The sequence below is a fragment of the Sus scrofa genome, chromosome 15 (genome assembly GCF_000003025.6).
Source record: "Sus scrofa isolate TJ Tabasco breed Duroc chromosome 15, Sscrofa11.1, whole genome shotgun sequence".
NCBI classification, from domain to species: Eukaryota; Metazoa; Chordata; class Mammalia; order Artiodactyla; family Suidae; genus Sus; species Sus scrofa.
In genome coordinates, this window is record NC_010457.5 from 121,362,722 (window position 1) to 121,384,253 (window position 21,532).

General features: G+C 45.1%; 2 protein-coding genes across 2 annotated transcripts; one reads left to right on the forward strand and one right to left on the reverse strand.

Annotated features, from left to right (window-relative positions):
- RESP18 (regulated endocrine specific protein 18) lies at positions 1,444-8,709 on the reverse strand. Its single transcript, XM_003133671.4, has 6 exons — positions 8,428-8,709; positions 6,616-6,720; positions 4,866-4,998; positions 4,604-4,643; positions 4,394-4,483; positions 1,444-1,990 (listed from the first exon to the last, which is right to left on the reverse strand). Exons 1-6 carry the CDS (start codon positions 8,531-8,533, stop codon positions 1,940-1,942), a joined length of 525 nt encoding a protein of 174 aa, XP_003133719.1. The 5' UTR covers positions 8,534-8,709; the 3' UTR covers positions 1,444-1,939.
- LOC100737339 (mitochondrial fission factor-like) lies at positions 11,155-20,268 on the forward strand. The gene is given in 3 exon segments (XM_021074739.1): positions 11,155-11,367; positions 11,369-11,715; positions 20,204-20,268. Coding segments are annotated over 3 exon segments (546 nt in total). The 5' UTR covers positions 11,155-11,233.

Consider the following 21,532-nt stretch of genomic DNA (forward strand, 5'->3'; position numbering starts at 1 on the left):
TTGCAACCTACACTACAGCTCACAGCAGTACCCGATCCTTAACCCACTGAGCAAAGTCAGGAATCAAACCTGCCTCCTCACCGATACTAGTCAGATTCATTATCACTGAGCCATGATGGGAACTCCTGGCTAACTTTCCTGACTACTCTTCAAGGTCTTTGAGGGAAGGAACCAGACATACTCATAGAGGCCAGGCGCAGTGAAGCACAGGGTTTTCTAAATGTTTGAGAATGAATGAGAAAGAAAGAGGGAGTGAACGAGGGGAAAATGTGGGTGAGTGGAAAAGTTCGCGTGATTTAATGAGGACGAGGTATAAATGAATATGACTGGTCTAGTACTGGGTTTAGATACATCCCTGAACAGAACAAATAGAGAGGAGAGGGCAAGAACAGCAGCATGATCAAGACCCTGTGCCATCGAGAACTGGTCCCTTGATTTCTGAGTTGCTCAAAGGAGTGAGATTTCTTAGAAAAACAAAATCTTTTTTTTTTTTTTTTGTCTTTTTAGGGCCACACCCATGGCATATGGAGGTTCCCAGGCTAGGGGTCTAATTGGAGCTGTTGCTGCTGGCCTACACCAGAGCCACAGCAACGCTGGATCCTTAACCCACTGAGCGAGGCCAGGGATCGAATCCACAACCTCATGGTTCTTAGTAGGATTCGTTTCTGCTGTGCCATGACAGGAACTCCCACAAAATCTTGATATCTGCCCATTTGCTCATACCTGTGAAAGTTCAATATGTATGAGAGTACCTTGCAAAGTATAAAGCTCTGCAAGTAGGACATTCTGGTGTTTGGCTCTTGGAGCATGGGTGATCAGATTATCCACTCCCTTTTATTACTATTATTATTATTATTATTACTATTATTTTGCTTTTTAGGGCCACACCTACAGCATATGGAAGTTGCCAGGCTAGGGGTCAAATCAGAGCTACAGCCACAACCATAGCAACATGGGGTCTGAGCCACATCTGTTACCTACACCACAGCTCATGGCAATGCCGGATCCTTAACCAACAGAAGCAAGGCCAGGGATTGAACCCGCATCCTCATGGATACTAGTTGGTTTCATAACCCACTGAGCCACAATGGGAACTCCCTACCCACTCCTTTTTAAGTTTTTTTTTTTTTTTTTTTTTTTTGTCTTTTGTCTTTTTGTTGTTGTTGCTATTTCTTGGGCCGCTCCCGCGGCATATGGAGGTTCCCAGGCCAGGGGTTGAATCCAAGCTGTAGCTACCGGACTACGCCAGAGCCACAGCAACGCGGGATCCGAGCCGCATCTGCAACCTACACCACAGCTCACGGCAACGCCGGATCGTTAACCCACTGAGCAAGGGCAGGGACCGAACCCGAAACCTCATGGTTCCTAGTCGGATTCGTTAACCACTGCGCCACGACGGGAACTCCTCTTTTTAAGTTTTTAAGCCACCAGGAGCAAACTGGCAAGAGTCAGCAAAATATTTAATGTGCGTGCACTTTCATTACAGCACTTCTATGTAGATTCTTGGAGCATGAAAAGCAGGAAAACCCTAGCAGGAATGCTGGAGGTGGAGATCCCTACAGAATAGCAGGGTCCCGGCTTGACATGGAAGGACCACACAGCATAGTTGGGTGTGGGTAAAGAAGGTTGCTATTCCAGCTGCGGGCCCACCCTCGCTCTTCCCACTTCTGGAATGGTCACTGGAAGAAAAACAAGACAGAGGCAGCCTTCTAGCAGTAAGGAGCAACTGTGCTCTCCTCACCCCATCCCCCTGTTCTGGTCCCCCCACTCTCAGGTCAGAGGTCCTGGCCAGGTCAAAACATCACCCATCCTGCCTCAGGGCAAGTCACAGAGAGTTTGCGTGAAAGTCACTTTAATGATCCAGATTCAGGTCATGCTGGAACTGCCCCTTGGGAGGGCAAAGGGAAGGGCACTGGGGCAAAAGGCTTCGCACGAGGTCTCAGTCAGCGACAAGGTTGTGGCCCACGGTGTGGGATGACTCAAAGAAGCCCTGAAACAAGCAAAGGATTGGAATCAGTGTGTGGGGAGGGGGCCCCTTCCTCTCCTACTCTCCCCCACATGCTTCAATAACAGCCTGATGTGAGCAAGCCCACGGTGACTCAGCCCTGGATTGAGCGCCTGTCCCCTTCGCTCCCACACAGGATCATAGGGTTCTCATCCCCTGATTCTCCCTTGGGCTCGGGCTGGAGAGAAATGGCAGCACTTTGTTTGCTTTCCTGAAAGCACCACAGCAACAAGTCCCTCACAAGCTGGTTTGTCACTTAGCTCTGAGTATGTTGATCCAGCAACGAATCCAGGCTTAGGAAACCCAGCTGCTCTTAAAGGAGTGAGAACCAATTTCCCAGGAGAACATGAGGGGCTAGAAGTCCCCAGAGGTGCAGGCTGCCTCTGGATGGAGCACACAGCCAGCTGGAGGCGCCAGCTCCACTGTCACCACCTCAATCTCCCCTGGAGCAGAATGGTGGGCTCCTTACAGAAATCTCAGTTGTCACACTTGCCCTTTTCATAATCCATCCCCACTATCATTAGAATGGCCTTTTATTTATTTGTTTGTTTGTTTATTTACTTATTTATTTTTGTTTTTAAGGCTGTACCTGCGGCATATGGAAGTTCCCTGGCTAAGAGTTGAATTGGAGCTGCACCGGCCAGCCTATACCAAAGCAACAGCAACTCAGGATCCGAGCCACATCTGAGACCTACACCACGGCTCATGGCAATGCAGAATCTTAACCCACTGAGTGGGGCCAGGGATCAAACCCGCATCCTCATGGATACTAATCAGGGTTCTTAACCTGCTGAGCCACAACAGAAGCTCCCCAATCATATCATATGATGACATCCTCTTCCTTAAAATTTCCTTTAAAATCTTCCCAGTTGGAGTTACCGTTGTGGTGAAGCAGAAACGAATCTGACTAGGAACCATGAGGTTTCGAGTTCCATGCCTGGCCTCGATCAGTGGTTTAGGATCCGGCATTGCCGTCAGCTGTGGCGTAGGTCGCAGACGCAGCTCGGATCTGGTGTTGCTAGGGCTCTGGAGTAGGCTGGCAGCAACAGCTCTGATTAGACCCCTAGCCTGGGAACCTCCAAATGCCATGGGTGCAGCCCTAAAAAGACAAAAAAAAAAAAATCTTCCCAGTCAACTTTCCACTGCACTTGGAATAGAATCCAAACCTTTCACCATCTATAAGCCCCTGTATAGTCAACCTGGGGCCTACTTCTCCAATCCAACCTTCTGTTGCTGACTTTCCTGTCTATTCCTCGGACATGCCATGGAATCCTTGTCTCAGGGCATTGGTTGTTGTGGTGCTCTCTTCCTGGGAAGCCCTTCCTTCATATCTTCCTCTGGCTGCTACCTTCTTGTAATTTAGGTCTTAATCCAAAAAAAAAAAAAAAAGACTTTTGTCAATGCAGAGGAGTCTGATATTTGGGACAGCCCAACACCCACTGCAGTCTCTGAGAGGAAGGATAGGGGCTGCATAGAGGAAGGGCTGGAAATCAGAAGACCTGTGTCCAGGCTTGGCTCTGCCATGAACTTCCTAAGCAGCCTTGAGTAAGTTGCTTGACCAACTGGGGCCCCAGTGTCTCATCTTTTTTTTTTTTTTTTCTTTTAGGGCCGAACCCAGGGCATATGGAAGTTTCCTGGCTAGGGGTTGAATCAGAGCTACAGTTACTGGCATATGCCATAGCCACAGCAACGCAGGATCCAAACCACATCTGCGATCTATCCCCTATAGCTTGCAGCAACGCCAGATCCCCAACACACCGAGTGAGGCCAGGGATTGAACCTGCATCCTCATGGATACTAGTCAGGTTCATTATTGCTGAGCCACAACGGGAACTTCCAATGTCTTATCTTTAAAGAGAGATGGGAGGGCTACATGGATGTTTTCAATCTGGATTCTAAAGAGTTCCAGCATCCCAAGGAGTTAACCCAGAGCCTTGTCCAGGTGACTTGTCCAGACCCCAAAGTAGAACAATGTGGCAAGGTGCTCAATGTGAGGGCCTCTGGGCAACATCTCCCATTCATCCAAAGGAGCTTTGCTGTCACCTGCTACATACAAGGGAGTACATGGAGGAAAGGAGGATCTTTTACTTAATTTTGAAGACTGCAGTTTTCCATGCATATTTTAAACTCAATGCCTGTGTGCGACTCCATAGATCATTTCATCCTTAGAGGCTCCTAGCACTTGTATCATGGCCCACCACCTTTCAAATGGACACCCACAAGTAGTCTGGGAAACAGGAAAGTGGGGGTACCCTTCAATAGGAAAATATTTCCTTCAGCATCTCTGTTCACATTCCAATACTCAGTCCCTCCTTTGCACCTGCATCCCTCATCTGAACAGGATCTTGGTGATGCCTCCAACCTCCCTAGAAAAAATAAGCCTCTCACCTTGGCAGGAGTGGCCACCTCTCGTTTCAGGGCCTTTGCAACCACTTTGGAGGTAAAGCACTGATCCCTGTTCACCTTGACCACTGGGCTCTGTGAGGAGAGAAGCCAAGAGTCAAGAATCAGGTAGAAAAGACAACAGGGCTCCAGAGAGAAAGAGATGGGACCAAAAGTCAGGAGCTTAAAATTCTTAAAAAGACACATGAGTCTTACCTTGGGGAATAGGAGTCGAAGTTTCTCCTCTTGTTTGCCCCTAAAAAAGATGGGAATGAAAAATGGGACCTAGGCTTGCTAGCACCCACCACCTTTCCCTTTCTCTAATGGCTCATGGAATTGTTTACCACAGACCCCAGCCAGGACTTTTGAATCATTCTCCTAATGCTCATGGCAGCTCTTAACTGCACTTTGAATACCCATCCCCTCCTTGCTCTGTCTATCCACCAGAGAGCATGGACCAGCCATATTCCTCACACACCTTGCCCCAGTGGTTTTGGTGGGAGAGGCTGCCTGCCCAACCCTCACACATGGATCCTGGGGGTGGAGTTGGCTGATATGCCCCATCTTCTGGGTCATCACATTCTGGGTCATGTCATCCTTCCAGAACAAACCTGCAGAGAGAAAGGATATGATGACTTTAACACCTGGGATCCTCTGACTGGCCCACACCAGGGACCAGAGTGAGAGCAACACTCCCCCTCTCCCTCAAGATAAAGGATCATGGAGTTGCTGTCATGGCTCAGTGGAAGCGAATCTGACTAGCATCCGTGAGGACACAGGTCCAATCCCTGGCCTCGCTCGGTGGGTCAAGGATCCATCATTGCTGAGAGCTCTGGTGTAGGTCGCAGATGTGGCTTGGATCCTGCATTGCTGTGGCTGTGGTATACTACAGCTCTGATTTGACCCCCAGACTATGAACCTCCATATGTCTCAAGTGTGGCCCTAAAAAGACTAAATAAACAAATAAATAAAATAAAATAAAATAAAATAAAAAATAAAGGATCACAACTTGCAGAGCGAATTAAATGAGATGGCATATAAAAGTTGCTTAGCACAGTGCCTAGCATGTAATATTCAGTCAGGATTAGGATTTTACTCTCTTTTTGCTGACTCATTTGATGCTATTGTGAGGATTAAATAAGATGAGGGATATAAAGAGTGCTGAGAAAATCTAAGGCAGTGATTCCTGAACTTTAGGGTGTATCAGAACCTCCTGCAAGTCTTGTTATACAGATTGCTCTTCCTCATGCCTAGAGTTTCTGATTCAGGAGGTCTGAGGTGAAGTTCAAAAATTAGCATTTCTTTCTTTCTTTCTTTTTTTTTTTTTTTGCTATTTCTTGGGCTGCTACCATGGCATATGGAGGTTCCCAGGCTAGGGGTCTAATCCGAGCTGTAGCTGCCAGCCTACGCCAGAGCCACAGCAACGCGGGATCCGAGCCGCGTCTGCGACCTACACCACAGCTCACAGCAACGCCGGAACCTTGACCCACTGAGCAAGGGCAGGGACTGGACCTGCAACCTCATGGTTCCTAGTCGGATTAGTTAACCACTGCGCCACAATGGGAACTCCCCCAAATTAGCATTTCTAACAAGTCTCCTAGTGATGCTGATTCTACTAGTCCAGGGATGCACTTTGAGAACCACTCTTCTAAAGCATTATATACACTAGACATCACTTGTGCTAATAGTAATATGAACTAAAGCCAGATTTCCTATCTGACTCTTCCCCCAGTCATGAAAATCTGCTCTTATGAAGGGTCAGTCAGCTGTCTTCAAAGGACTCCCCACTCCCTTTCCATCCTCCCTCTATTTGTCACACAATTTGTTCTGCTTCCTACCCAGAGGCTTAGGTGTGTGTGTGTGTGTGTGTGTGTGTGTGTGTGTGTGTGTGTTTTCTCCTGGCTAAGAACTTAAGGACTCTTGGCTCTGGAAAAACTCAGATAGAGCCTGGGGTTTGGGCTAGTCCCAAGGAGGTTGATGCTGACCTCTTCCAGGGGCTTCTTCAAGAAGCCTCTGGTGGGCTCCTCCAGGGTGTTCAAGGGCAGATAGCCTACTCTTCCAGCTCCACCCCCACTCTGGTCTCACCCCATTCTCCATGAGGTGAGCATGACAGGAAAATTTCAAGTAGAGCCTTCTGGGAAAGAAAGCTTATTCTCAGATTGAAAGGCCCCTCAGTATACCCCCATACCTGACCAGGGCCCAGCCTCTCTTCTCCAGCTCTTACTCACCTTGGGGCACAATCTGCTGGAGTACAACTTGCAAATGCTGGAAGATCGGGGTGGTAAATCCTTGGAGGGGCCAGAGCTGCCCCACTCCCACTTGGCCCTGACCATCTAAGGGTGAAATAGTGGTATGAGAAAGGAGCTTGGCCAGAAGTCTTCCAAATTCCAGTTGAAGGAAATCAACTTCCATCCACCATCACCCTTGTGTCCACTAGTCTCTGTCCCTCTCACCAGACCCCTTCCTCTTTTCAAGTCCTCCTTCTTTTCATTTTTCCCTCCCCCCCCCATCACCACCTGCCCTATTCTTTGGCCCCTGCACCTCATTTACCTTTGCTAACAACTTCCAGATAAGAACCAAACTTACAGACAAAGAGCATCATGCGGAGATTGAACTAAGCAGAGACTCAGAAAGTTACACACAAGGAATGGATGGTCAGGTGAAGAGGTAGGGCATGGAAAGCAGGTGAACTGCATTCAGAGAAAGCTTTGAAGACTGGAAGGGATTAGAAAGGAGTCTTGGAGTCCTCGAAGAATGTATTGGTGTGTACGGGTTTGAGTGGGTCCTTGTTTTGAAAGCCAGTTTGCCTGACTGTGCATAAGGGAAGGACAGTGGGTAAAGATACTCATTCCTCATGCTATACACACTTTCCTTATTCCAGGTAGATGGGAGTCCATTTTTGTCTTTGTTTTCCTATAGTGGAATTACCATGAGTCATTATGAAAAGGAAAATCTCCCCAGTGAAATGGATCCTAGTCTCCTGGTTTTAGGGAGCAGCAGAACCTCCAGTACCCTATTGAGAAGAAAAAAGAGCTTCTGGAAGGAGAGATCATTTTCTCTGTGGTAGCTTTCCTGTAAGTGATCGGAAAAGCTGTGACCTGGGCCCCAAGCGTGTCTGGCGCTGTCCAAGGTGCTGAGCGGCGGCCAAAGCCTGGCCCGGAAGCGCTCTGGGAGGTGAAGAGGGCCAGGCATTCCTACAAGGCTTGACCATACTTACCACCACCGCCCCCCACCCCCTACCCCCTACGGCTCGCTTCCAGTCATTCTGGAGACCATTAGGCCTCCTCCCACAGTTCTTCGAGAATCCTCTGCCTTGGCCTCTAAACCCAAGATTCAGGCAAGGTGAGTTGGTTAGGAGTTTGCGCAGTCGGTCCCTCGCCCCGGGCTCTGGAATCCTTGAGTCTGCGCAGTAGGTCTCTCACGGCTCAGAAGTGAGTCAGCGGCTGTCTACCCTATTGACGCAGAGCGAAGGGGCAGGAAGAAGGATGGACCCTTTCCCCCTCCATCCCCTTTTATCCCTAGCTAACCCCTCATCGGAAATTGGATCGCAGAGCCCAGGCTCCGAGGACTTACAAGGAAGTCTTGGCTCATCCCTCGGCCCAGCCTTCTCTCCAGAGCTATGACCCTGATACCAGGGCCCCTCCTCCTACTGTCCAGACATCCTGGTCCCCTACATGCCTCAGCTCCGGGCATCTCTCGCCCTGGCTCCTCGGCGCGTCTTGCTTCTCTTGTGGCTTCACAGGCCGGTTTTACTTCCCTCTGCCCATAGGTTTTTCCGTCCTCCTTCCGAATCCCCAATCTTCCTCTGAATCCGCTTCTCTTAGGTCCAAATTTCACATGCCGAGTCCCACTCCAAGCCTGTACCTCTTTCTGCGAGATGCTCTCTACATTTACCTCTTCTTACCCCTAAACACATTCCTTTCCTCCTAGCTTCCTAACCTTGAGACCACCCCCCCCCCCGCCACCCACGACCCTCTCCTCTCAGAATCACTCCCTGGCCCTTCCCGTACCACCCCCCCCGCCCCAAATTTCCTCCTGACCGTGGCCACTAATGTCGCTGCAGCCCCCAGTGTGGCTGTTCAGCAGCAGGAAGCAGAGGAGCAGCCAGAGCCCCTGGGAGCCCCCAGGCCACAGCAGGCACTGCATCCTCCCGGGCTCGGCGCGCTGGCTCCCCACTTCAGTCGCAGAGAAGAGAGACAGTTGCTGGAGGGATTGAGCGGGGCTGTCGCTTCCCACCCGCTGGCCAGACTGAATCTGCACAACCCTCCCTTGGCAGCTGGGCCAATCGCTGGTGCGCCCTGCCCCTGCGGACGCCTACCCAACCCCTACTTTCCCTACCGCCCCCACAGCCCCCCCCCAACCCCACTGTCAGGAGCCCACTTCTTTTTTACATAATCCAAGCCCCAGGAACTACCACCTCTACTCTCAGTCCCAAGGTTGGAGAAACAGATTGCATGCAAAATATGGGTGCGAATTGTACCCACCTCATTGGTTTGTTGTGAGGATTAAATATGAACAGCAACTGGATAATGGGTACTCAATGAATTTAATCTCTTTTTTTTAATCCTGATGCTTACTTTACCCCCACCCACCTAAAAACCTTCAGCAATCGTGGGTTCCACCTGCTCAGTGTATGCCATCCATTTACCCCATGTCCACCGCCATAGCTCCGTACTCTAATAGAGGTCTTGCACTAACTAGCTAGCTAACTGATCCCTTGCTTCTGCTCTTCTTTAGTTTTAGGCTACTGTGTGAGTTTCCTAAACCTTAAACTGGCATTTCAAAAATTTTAATTACGCTTAAAATTTTAATTATGAAAATTTTCAAATATTGAAAAAGAGAAGAATCAAATGGACATCAATAGGCCTACCACTTAGACCTAACAACTATGATGATTCTGTCACAATTGCTCCTTTTTCTTTCTGAAGCATTTAAAAATAATTTACAGACATCTGGACATTTCACTCCTAAATAATTTGATATACATCTTTTAGAATTAATATAGTTTTTTACATAACCACAATACCAGTTGGGACATCCCAAAGATGTCCACATCTGAAACCCTGGAAACCATGACTATGCTACTTTACATGGCAAAGGGGACTTTGCATGTGTGATTGGCCTTAGAAAATGGTTCATTTCAGGTGGGGAAAGTGTTCTGGATTTTCTGGGTATGCCCAGCCTATTCCTAAAGGTCTTTAGAAGAGAGAAACGGGAGGGTAAGAGTCAGCAGTGGGAGCTATCACATGGGAGGCAAGAGATTTGAGTGAGGCAAGGAAGGGGCCACAGCCCAAAATGCAAACAGCCTCTAGAAGCTGAAAAGACACAAATATGTGTTCTCCAGAAGGATCAATGCCCTGTTGACAATTTGATTTTAACTTCTGACTTCCAGGACTGTAAGATAACAAATGAGTGTTGTTTTAAGCCACAAAATTTAGGTTTGTTACAGCAACAATTGGAGATGAACACAATGTCTAAAAAGATTTACTATTCCCTAGTGTACATAACTCTCTAATACTTCTCGGTACAACGACTTTAACAGATTGATGATTTGTGAATTCTTTCTCTAACCCTGAACATTTCATTTTAAGGTTCTTAATAGTATTTTTCCCTTTGTTCTATTTTATTGAAGTGTAATTGATTTACAGTGTTTCAGGTGTACCGCAAGGTGATTCAGTTCTGTGTGTGTGTGTGTGTGTATATATACTTTTTCATTCTTTTCCATTATAGATTATTTCAAGATATTAAACATAGTCCCCTGTGCTATATATACAGTAGGTCCTTGTTTTTAATAGTGTTTTCTGAAAAGCAAAATATTTTAATTTTGAGAAAGTCCTATTTTTTAATTTCATCTTTTGCAGTTAATGCTTTCTGTGTCCTTAAAAATGTTTGCCCAGAGTTAGCTGGTGACCTAGTAGATAAAGGATCCATCCTTGGCCTGGGAAATTCTACATGTTGCAGATGTGGCTAAATAAATTATTAAATCAACAGGTTTTTTTTTTTAAAGAATCAATATTAAAAAGAAAGAAAGGAAGGAGGAAGGAAGGAGGAAGGAATGAAGGAAGGAAGGGAAGAAAGAAAGAAGGAAAGAAAGAAAGAAAGAAAGAAAGAAAGAAAGAAAGAAAGAAAGAAAGAAAGAAAGAAAGAAAGAAAGAAAAGAAAGGATGTTTGCCTATTCCAAGTTCCTAAAGATTTTCTCCTGTTTTTTTTCTAAGTGTTTGGTTATGCTGCCCTCATGAAATCAGGGCCACCCCCGAGGAATATGGAAGTTCCCAGGCTAGGGGTTAAATCAGAGCTGCAGCTGCCAGCCTACACCACAGCCACAGCAAGGCAGGATCCAAGCCACCTCTGTGACCCACATCACAGTCCACGGCAACGTCCGATCCTTAACCCACTGAGTGAGGCCAGGGATCAAACCCCCAACCTCATGGGTACGAGTTGGGTTCATCAACACTGAATCACAATGGGAAATCTTATACTCTTTTGTGTTAGTTTAAGAGGTGGCTCTAGAAATGTCCATGAACATCCTTAGTTTCTCACAACTACTTTAAGTTTATGCCACATTACTAAAAAACGTATAAGCTTTTTGACAATATAGTTCATTTGTCACTCCCATTGTATACTATTGTTATATATTTTATTTCTACATATTTTGTAAACCACACAATACTTTTTAAACTTATTTTGCTTTAATAAGTCAGTAGAATTTTAAAGATATAAGGAAAGTAATCTTTAATACACTGAAGGTATTAGCAAATGAAGTTCCCAGAAAAATTAAAGGTAGCACTACCAAATGCTGACCTGGAACAAGGATTCCAAGAAGGAATTTCAAATGCTAGTGTGATTATGCAGGTTCCAGAGAGAATTGTTGTAGCAGGAAATAATGAAAACATTCCATTTTCAAGACCAGCAAATCTTGACCTTACACAGTCAACTCCCTTTAAACCTCTGGAACTAAAAACACCACCTCGTGTGCTTACACCACCTAGATTTAGAAAGACCTCCTCCAACCCCTCAAAATGAAGAAAGCTGTGCAGTTGGCAGGCTAAAAAGAGAGCACTCTATGAGTGAAAATGCCGTTCGCCAAAACAGACAGCTAGTCAGAACTGACTCCATGTATGGAATTTCAAATATAGATACAGCTGTTGAAGGAACTTCAGATGACATGACTGTTGTAGATGCAGCTTCGTTAAGACGACAGATAATCAAACTAAACAGATGTCTACAACTTCTAGAGGAGGAGAACAAGGAATGTGCTAAAAGAGAAATGGTCATGTATTCAATTACCATAGCATTCTGGCTGCTTAATTCTGGTTTTGCTGCTAGAGGTAAACTCAGCTCTCAAAAATATTGTTTCAACAGCTGGAAATATAAAGAATTTGAAAAAAAAAAAAGATGTTTTGGAGTTCCTGTTGTGGTTCAGTGGTAACAAAACTGACTAGTGTCTACCAGGATGGGGTTTGATCCCTGGTCCTGCTCAGTGGGTTAAGGATCCCGCATTGCTATGAGCCATGGTGTTGGTTGCAGACGTGGCTTGGGATCTGGCATTGCTGTGGCTGTGGCATAGAAGGGCAACTGCAGCTCTGATTTGACCCCTAGTCTGGGAACTTCCATATGCCACTGGTGTGACCCTAAAAAGACAAAAAGGAAAAAAGAAAGAAAAAAAGTTTCTTCTATGTATAGAATTTGAGGGATTACCTTTTTTCTTTTGGCATTTAAAGGCATTATTATTCTACCGTCTTCCGGCTTCTGTGGTTAAGACGGTCTTCATCTTTAGTGTTGTCCTTCTGAGAGAAATGCATCTGTTTTTTTCTCTCTCCACTTTAAATATTTTCCTATTTATTTTGATTTTCAGCAACTTAGTTATGATGAGCATATACGTGATCTTTTCCATTTATTCTGCCTGGGGTTTGCTGAGCTTCTTTATCTGTGGGTTGATGTATTTCATCACTATTGGAAAATATTTAGTCATTATCCCTTCAAATACTTTTTGTCCCTCTTGTGTCTCTCCTCTCCTCTCCTTTTTTTTTTGATTTGTTAATGAAAATGTATTTACTATATAACCTTTGAATACCAGAAAAACCTCAGTACATACAAATCACCATGAAGTTCCCAGTTGCTAAATTTTGGTTATAAGAATATGCCTCAACTCGTAGATTGGAAGAGTTAATATTATCAAAATGACTATAATACCTAAGGCAATCTACAGATTCAATGCAATCCCTATCAAATTACCAAGGACATTTTTCACAGAACTTGAACAAAATATTTTAAAGTTTGTTTGGAAGCACAAAAGACCCAGAATAGCCAAAGACATCCTGAAAAAGAAAAATGGAGCTGGAGGAATCAGGCTCCCGGACTTCAGACTATACTACAAAGAAACAACCATCAAAACCTCATGGTACTGGCACAAAGACAGAAATATAGATCAGTGGAACAGGATAGAAAGCCCAGAATTAAACCCAAGCACCTAGCCAACTAATCTATGACAAAGGAGGCAAGAATATACAATGGAGAAAGGACAGCTTGTTCAATAAGTGGTGCTGGGAAAACTGGACAGCCACATGGAAAAGAATGAAATGAGAACATTCCCTAATACCATATACAAAAATAAACTCAAAATGGATTAAAGACCTAGATATAAGACCAGACAGTATAAAACTCCTAGAGGAAAACATAGGCCAAACACTCTCTGACATAAACGACAGCAACATCTTCTCAGATCCACCTATCAGAGTACTGACAATAAAAACAAAAATAAACAAATGGGACCTACTCAAATTTCAAAGTTTCTGCACATCAAAGGAAACCCTAAACAACACGAAAAGACAACCCACAGAATGGAAGAAAATCTTTGCAAGTGAATCGACTGACAAGGGATTAATCTCCAAAATTTATAAACACCTTCTGCAGCTCCATACCAAAAAAACAAACAACCCCATCAAAACATGGGCAGAAGATCTAAACAGACAGTTCTCCAAAGAAGACATACAGATGGCCAAGAAACACATGAAAAGATGTTCAACATCATTCATTATTAGAGAAATGCAAATCAAAACCACTCTGAGGTACCACCTTACACCAGCCAGAATGGCCATCATCCAAAAGTCTACAAACAGTAAGTGCTGGAGAGGGTGTGGAGAAAAAGGAACCCCAGTACACTGTTGGTGGGATTGTAAATTGGTGCAACCACTGTGGAAAGCAGTATGGAGATTCCTCAGAAAACTAAACATAGAACTACCATTGGATCCAGCAATCTCACTCCTGGGCATCTATCCAGAGAAAACCACGACTCGCGAAGACACATGTACTCCGATGTTCATTGCAGCACTATTTACAATAGCCAAAACATGAAAACAACCTAAACGTCCGTTGACAGAGGAGTGGATCCAGAAGACGTGGTACATACACACAATGGAATATTACTCAGCCATTAAAAAGAATGAAATACCAGCATTTTTTGCAACATGGATGGACCTGGAAACTATCATGCTAAGTGAAGTCAGCCGTACAATGAGACACCAACATCCAATGCTTTCACTGACATGTGGAACCTGAAAAAAGGACAGACGGAACTTCTTTGCAGAACAGATGCTGACTCACAGACATTGAAAAACTTATGGTCTCTGGAGGAGACAGTTTGGGGGATGGGAGGATATGCCTGGGCTGTGGGATGGAAATCCTGTGAAATCCGATTGTTACGATCATTATACAACTACAGATGTGATAAATTCATTTGATAAAAAAAAAGAATGTGCCTCAAGCAGCAAGGAACAAATGATAATTCAAAATCAAAAGGAAAAAAAAAAAACCAAAGAAACAAAAGTTCCTTCAATCTCCTAAATCTGTTATTTATTTATTTTTTATTTTTAAATTTTTTTGGTCTTTTTGTCTTTTTAGGGCTACACCCAAGGCATATGGAGGTTCCCAGGCTAGGGGTCTAATCGCAGCTGTAGCTACCGGCCTACGCCACAGCCATGCCAGACCAGAGCTGCGTCTGTGACCTACACCACAGCTCATGGCAACCCCTGATCCTTTACCACTGAGCGAGGACAGGGACCGAACTTGCAACCTCATGGTTCCTAGCCAGATTCATTAACCACTGAGCCACAACAGGAACTCCCTGTTTGTTTTTCAAACACAAGTGGGGAAACACTTTTATTCTACATTTCCTTCCATCTTGGTCAGTCTCCAAAAACATCAATAAAAATTGATGAGCTCTCCTCTCCTTCTAAAACTCCCATTACACATATGTTACACTATTTGCTATTATCCTACAGGTCTTGGATTCTATGCTGTTTCTTTTTTTCTGATCCTTTTCTCTCAGTGCTTCTGTTTGAATCATTTCTATTAACTTGATCCCTTCTGCTGCATCCAGTCTGTATTAATTTAAACTCATTCAATGAATTTAATTTCAATGAATAACAAATAATACTTTTTCAATTATAGAATTTGAATTTTATTCTTTTTTTACAGTTTCTATTTCTCTGCTGAAGTTTCCCAGTTGTTTATCATTTCTTTCTTTTTTTTTTTTTTTGGTTTATCATTCCTTATAAATTATTTAACATATTTATAATAGCTGTCTTTATTTCCTCATCTGCTAACATCCAGCTCACCTATAGATCTGTTTCTATTAATGACTTTCTCTTGATTATGGTTGGCATTTTCCTGCTTCTTTACCAATCAATTATTTGTTGTACCCTGGACATTTGAGGTCGATGCAGGGTAAAGACTCTGATTTATACTCGTTTCCATTGAGTTTATTCTGGATGAAACTAAATTTTTGATAGAAAGCCTTGAAGCCTGGTTAGGGCAGAAGTATTGTAGTTCTCTTAATCCTAGGCTGCATCTCTTAGTCCTGGCGCATCACATGTACAGCTAGCGTGTCATCCTTTGGGGATTTCATGAACATGCCAACGTGTTTACCAAAGCCTTTTAAATTTGTGGGTCCTGAACCCCAAACTTGCTGTCTCGAACACTATGGCAACTGTGAAAATCTCTATTCAGATAGTTGCCTTTTCCACTCGGGTGCATCAAAACGCACCCTGCACTCACGCCATTTAGAAGGTATCCAAGGTTGTGAGGGAAATTTGAATGTGGATTTTAGGTTCCCTTCTTTGCCACTCACTCATTCCCAGAATTCTTGCTCAATCTCCAGCTTCTCTGGCATTTCCATACCCCAACCACTACTTCCTCAGCCATTCAGGCTTCCGCTTTCTGCTTTTCATGCCTCTTTTCTCCATGTGCTGCAGAAAACTGTCAAGCATCCTTAGGGGAAAAGTCTGTTAAACGTGGAACTCATTGGTTGGGGGTGGGGGTTCCTTGTTTCAAGGATTATAGTACCTCTAGTTTTTCTTGCTTTTGGCTGGTCTCCATGCTTTCAGACAATCCCTATATTTTATCTAGAGTATATACGTTTTTGTTGTTGTTGTTGTTGTTTTTGTCTTTTTGCCATTTCTTGGGCTGCTCCTGCAGCATATGGAGGTTGCCAGGCTAGGGGTCCAATCGGAGCTGTAGCCACTGGCCGATGCCAGAGCCACGGCAGCGCAAGATCCGAGGCAAATCTGCGACCTACACCACAGCTCACAGCAACGCCAGATCGTTAACCCACTGAGCAAGGGCAGGGATCGAACCCTGAACCTCATGGTTCCTAGTCAGATTCGTTAACCACTGTGCCATGATGGGAACTCCTAGAGTATATACGTTTAATGTTAGTGGGAGGGTCTGACCCAAGCTCTTTTACCAGGAACTGGTTATCAGTGATTTGGGTTGTACATAATATATTTATTTATTTATTGCTTTTTAGGGCTGCATGTGTGGTATATGGAAGTTCCCAAGCTACGAGTCAAATCGGAGCTGCAGCTACCAGCCTACACCACAGCCACAGTGACACAGGATCCGAGCCTCATCTGCGATCTACACCACAGCTCACAGCAACGCTGGATCCTTAACCCACTGAGTGAGACCAGGGGTTGAACCCTCATCCTCATGTATACTAGTCAGGTTCGTTACCGCTGAGCCACGATGGGAACTCCCTACATGATACTTTTATATTATTTACCGAAATAATTTAGGCCTAGGAGCAAATGAGCATGAATCCGCTTTGAGAAGTATAATGCTACAGGAAAAAAGGGACATGCTGGTCTTTGGGTGGGTTGAGCAGACATGAGTGTACTTCTCGCTCCCGTTTAAGATTTCAAACTTCCAGGGAAAAGGCTATCAAAATGATACATTTTCCATGCACTGATATTGCACTTCTTTTCGCTATTCTTTGGCGAGGGCCCTAATGCTGACAGTGATATCCTCAGAAGACCAAGCAAGTTATCAGGCCTATTGGACTTGGAGTTCAAGGGGAGGGGGTTCCTTTCCCAAGGGAAAAGAGACCACCATAAACCATGGCAGGTGCTGGTCGGGGGGAAGTGGGTGAAGAAAAATTGCACTTCAGGAGTTCCCGTCGTGGCGCAGTGGTTAACGAATCCGACTAGGAACCATGAGGTTGCGGGTTCGGTCCCTGGCCCCGCTCAGGGGGTTAAGGATCCAGCGTTGTCATGAGCTGTGGTGTAGGTCGCAGACTTGGCTTGGACCTGGTGTTGCCGTGGCTCTGGCGTAGTAGGCCAGCAGCTACAGCTCCAATTAGACCCCTAGCCTGGGAACCTCCATATGCTGCAGGAGCAGCCCTAGAAAAGACAAAAAGACCAAAAAAAAAAAAAAAAAAAAAAAAGAGAGAGAGAGAGAGAAAGAAAGAAAGAAAAGTTGCACTTCAGCTGTGGTCCTACCCCGCCTTGCATTCATGTTATGAGTGATGTGTGGAAAGAGAAAGAAATCAGAAACAAGGCTTCCAGAGTTCCCGTTGTGGGTCAGCGGTAACAAACCCAACTCGTATCCATGAGGATGTGGGTTTCATCCCTGGCCTCACTCAATGGGTTAAGGATCCAGCATTGCCCTGAGCTGTGGTGTAGGTTGCAGATGTGGCTTGGATCTGGCATTGCTGTGGCTGTGGCATAGGCCGGCAACTGCAACTCTGATTCAACCGCTAATAGGCCTTGGGTGCAGCCCTAAAAAGCAAAGCAAACAAATGACAGCCCCCCCAACCAAAAAAAAAAAAAAAAACCATCCCAAAGAAACCAGGCTTCTACCTGCACCAAGGAGCTGTTTAACATCCCACCCCAAATGTCCTCTCTGTTGTGACCTTACATATTTCAGAGGCTCTGGCTGGAGCCCACCTGTCTTGCCACCAGACAAGCCCACAAAAAGCGTTTTAACAATAACCTATTGAAAAATTTGGAAGCAGGTTGTCCTAGAACTGCCCTGTGGACGGCAAAGTAGGAGGTGGAGGATGGGGCTGCTTTGATCAGCTACCGAGTTTTGCTCAGGGAAGGAAACAATTCAGAGAAGCCCTAAAGGGGAGGAAAGATGGGATTTGGACTTTTTGTGTATAGAGTACCCCCCCACACAATGAAAAATCCCCATCCCCCAATAAATAAGGGGCTCTAATATCAGTCCTGATTTGGGTAAGTCCTGAGGTACAGTGGCTGCCCCACAGCCAGCCTCCCCTTGGTTTCTGTGTCTAATCTTCTCTCCAGGCCCTGATTTTCCCCTAGATTTAGAGCTAATCAAGGACCCTAATCTGGGGAAGAATGGCAGATTCCTGTCTGCTCACCTTACGCCATGGCAACCAATTCTTACTGTGGGAATCTCTCACTCTGTGCTGACAATCACCCTAGCAACAGATAGGGCAAAGGAAGCACAGTTGCCATGGTGACAGGAGTCAGAAGCTGCTCCCTTGGAGAGCATGCAGGTCTGGCTTCCCCCTTAGGTGCAAGCTCCTCTGGGTAAAGTGCAGAGCCAGCTGGAAGTGCTCAGCTCCGTGTGGTTGCCCAGTCCAAGCCACCACAGTGACTTTGTCAAAAGCCATGAACCTCTGGATTCAGTAAGTTCGGTGAACTCCAAAAAGGATAAACCTGACGTCCTAGTATATCACAATCAAACGTCGGAAAACTAAAAGCAAAAAAAATCTTGGGAGTTCCCTTCATGGCTCAGTGATTAACGAACCCAACTAATACTCATGAGGACGTGGGTTTGATCCCTGGCCTTGCTTAGTGGGTTAAGGATCCAGCATTGCCGTGAGCTGTGGTGTAGGTTGCAGATTCAACTCGGATCCTGAGTTGCTGTGGCTGGGGTGTAGGCCGGCAGTTGTAGCTCCGATTTGTCTCCTAGTCTGGGAACTTCCATATGAGGAGAGTGCAGCCCTAAAAAGCAAAAAAAAAAAAAAAAAAAAAGGAAGAAGAAGAAGAAAATCTTGAAAACAACTAAGAAGAGAAGGGCAGCATATCACTTAAAGGAGAACAATAATCCAAATCACTGTGGATCTTTCCATTATAAACCGTGGGGGCCAGAAGGAAGTGGAATAACATATCCTAAGTGGTGAGGAAATGAGCTGTCACCCCAGGATTCTATACTCGGTAAAATGCACTTCAGGAATGAAAATGAAATAAAGCTGAAGAAAAACTCGGAATTACTAAAGGAAGTTCTTTGGGTAGAAGGGAAATGATGTCTGAAAGAAACCTGAAACCTCAGGAATAAAGAAGAGCAATAGAAATAGGACATATTGGGGTACATATCATAGACTATTCTTTCCCTCGAATCGTTTAAATTATGTGTGATGGTTGAAAGCAGAAATTATAACATTGGGTGATAGAGTTTTCAATGTACATAGATGTAACTGATTCTAATGACAACTAGAGCAGAAATGGGGGGGAGTGAAAAGACCTGTATGCTGGTGAGATTTTTTTTTCTGGAAATGGTAAAACAGTGATTATAAGCAGACTGAAAAGTTGAGTAGGTATACTCTGATCCTTAGAGCAACCACTTAAAAAAACTATAGATAGTTTTTAAAAATCCGCAATTGATGCCCTAAACTAGAATACTAAAAATTCCATTTTTTTCTTTTTTTTTCAATTTATTTTTTTCCACTGTGCAGCATGGGGACCCAGTTACACATACATGTATACATAGTAAAAATTCTTTCAATAATGAAATAAGGAAGGAAAGGGGAAGCACACAATTAATAAAATAAGGAAGGAAAGGGGAAGCACACAATTCTTAAAGAAGATGTCCTATATCTTCCATCTGCAGAAAGAGAGCCAGGCATGCTGGTGCTGTGATGCAGTCTGGGTCCAAAAACCCAACAAGTAGAAGCACCGCTATCCAGGGGCAGAAGATTGAGGTCTCAGCTCACACAGAGAGCAAATTGCCTTTCCTTTGCCAGTTCTTTTTCCTCTCTTTTCTTTTTCTTTCTTTCTTTTTCTTTTTATGGCCATATCCAAGGCATATGGAGGTTCCCAGGCTAGGGGTCCAATTGGAGCTGTAGCGGCCAGCCTACACCACAGCCACAGCAATGTTAGATCTGAGCCGTGTCTGTGACCTACATCACAGCTCATGGCAATGCTGGATCCTTAACCCACTGAGTGAAGCCAGGAATCAAACCCGCATCCTCATGGATACTAGTTGGGTTGATTCCTGAGGAGCCACAACAGGAACTCCCCACCTTTTCGTGCTCTTCAGGCCCTCAGTGGATTGGATGATGACTGCCTATCTGGTCCTCTTCTTTACTCAGTCTGCTCATTCAGAGACTGATCTCTTCCTAAGACATTGTCACAAACACACTCAGAAATAAAACTTTACCATCTGACCATCACTTAGCCCAGTCGAATGGACACAGAAAATTAACCATCACAGTGAGCAAATGGAAGTAAACCCTGCTGAGGATCTGTGTAGAACTTATCTCAGATTGACACCCCTCCACCCCCCGCCAAGGGAAGGATGTGCTGGACTATTTATCCGCTGAACCAAGTCCTTACCTGGTTGAGCGCTGCTTCTAAGGGTGTTACATCAGCTCTCTTGGGCATAGGTAGGCAACTTCCCCAGGCATTCTAGAAAATCCACTTCATGAGAAAAGTCCCGTGGCTTGAGGTGGGAAGCTATCAGCACGTGCAGACTCTGGGCTCTTGCAGCTGTGTGTGAACTCAGCTATGGGCCAGGGGGACAGGAAGCAGGGCTTCTATAGGGTCAGCTACACAGGGGTTCAATAAATATCTATTGTATGAAGATGCAATATCTATGACCTACTTCCCTGACTGGTCTTCAATTGCCTTGAGGCAGGAACGGTGTAGAGCAGTGGCCAGGCACAGTGAATACATGATGGGAAAAGGTCGGTTGGGTCATGGGGGGGTCAACCTAGCCAAGAAGAACTAGATACAGATAAATATGCTGAGTGTTCTGTTTAGCTATGTCCTTAGATGCAAGGATGCAGGGAAGGGGACAGGCACTGGCAGCACGTTGAAGCCTGTATTGCCAGAGGAGTGTCTCGGTTTCTCTGTGCTCTTTCAGTGGGTGGCTGCCATAGTCTGAATGTTTATGTTCCCTGCCCCAAATTCGTATGTCGAACTCCTATCCCCAAAATGATCGTATTTGGAAGTGGGGCCTTTGGGAGGTGATAAGGTCATGAGGGTGGAGACCTCATGAATGGAATTAGTGCCTTTGTAAAAGAGCCCCTAGAGGGAGTTCCCATCGTGGCTCAGCAGGTTAAGGGCCTGACTAGTATCCATGAGGATGCAGGTTCAATCCCTGGCCTCGCTCAGTGGGTTAAGGATCTGGCATTGTCATGAGCTGTGGTGTAGGTCACAGACATGGCTTGGATCTGGTGTTGCTGTGGCTGTGGCAAAGGCTGGCAGCTGTAGCTCTGATCCAACCCCTAGCCTGGGAACTTCCGTATGCTGCAGGTGTGGCCCTAAAAAGAAAAAATAAATAAATAAAAATAAATTAAAAAGTAAATAAAAGAGACCCTACAGAGAGTTCTTGCCCTTCCTCCAGGTGAGTTTACAGCAGGCCAGAGCTGTCTAGGAACCAGGAAGCAGGCCCTCACCAGACACCTAATCAGCCAGCACCTTCATCTTGGTCTTCCCACTTATAGAACTGTGAGAAATAAATTTCCATTGTTTATAAGCAACCAGTTTAAGGTATTTTGTTATAGTCCCTTGAACAGACTAAGACAATGAGCTTGATACTTTCCCATGTCCTTCCCTTTGTGAGGATCAAACGAGCAGAGTGCGAAGGTGCTTTGAGAAATAGAAAGCCTGGGAGTTC

Coding starts and splice junctions, on each gene's coding strand:
- RESP18 (XM_003133671.4), bottom strand. CDS start 8,533: ATGCAGTGCCTGCTGTGGCCTGGGGGCTCCCAGGGGCTCTGGCTGCTC. Junction 6,721..8,427: donor CAGCGACATTAGTGGCCACG/GTCAGGAGGAAA, acceptor TTTCACCCTTAG/ATGGTCAGGGCCAAGTGGGA. Junction 4,999..6,615: donor CCAGCAGATTGTGCCCCAAG/GTGAGTAAGAGC, acceptor TTCTCTCTGCAG/GTTTGTTCTGGAAGGATGAC.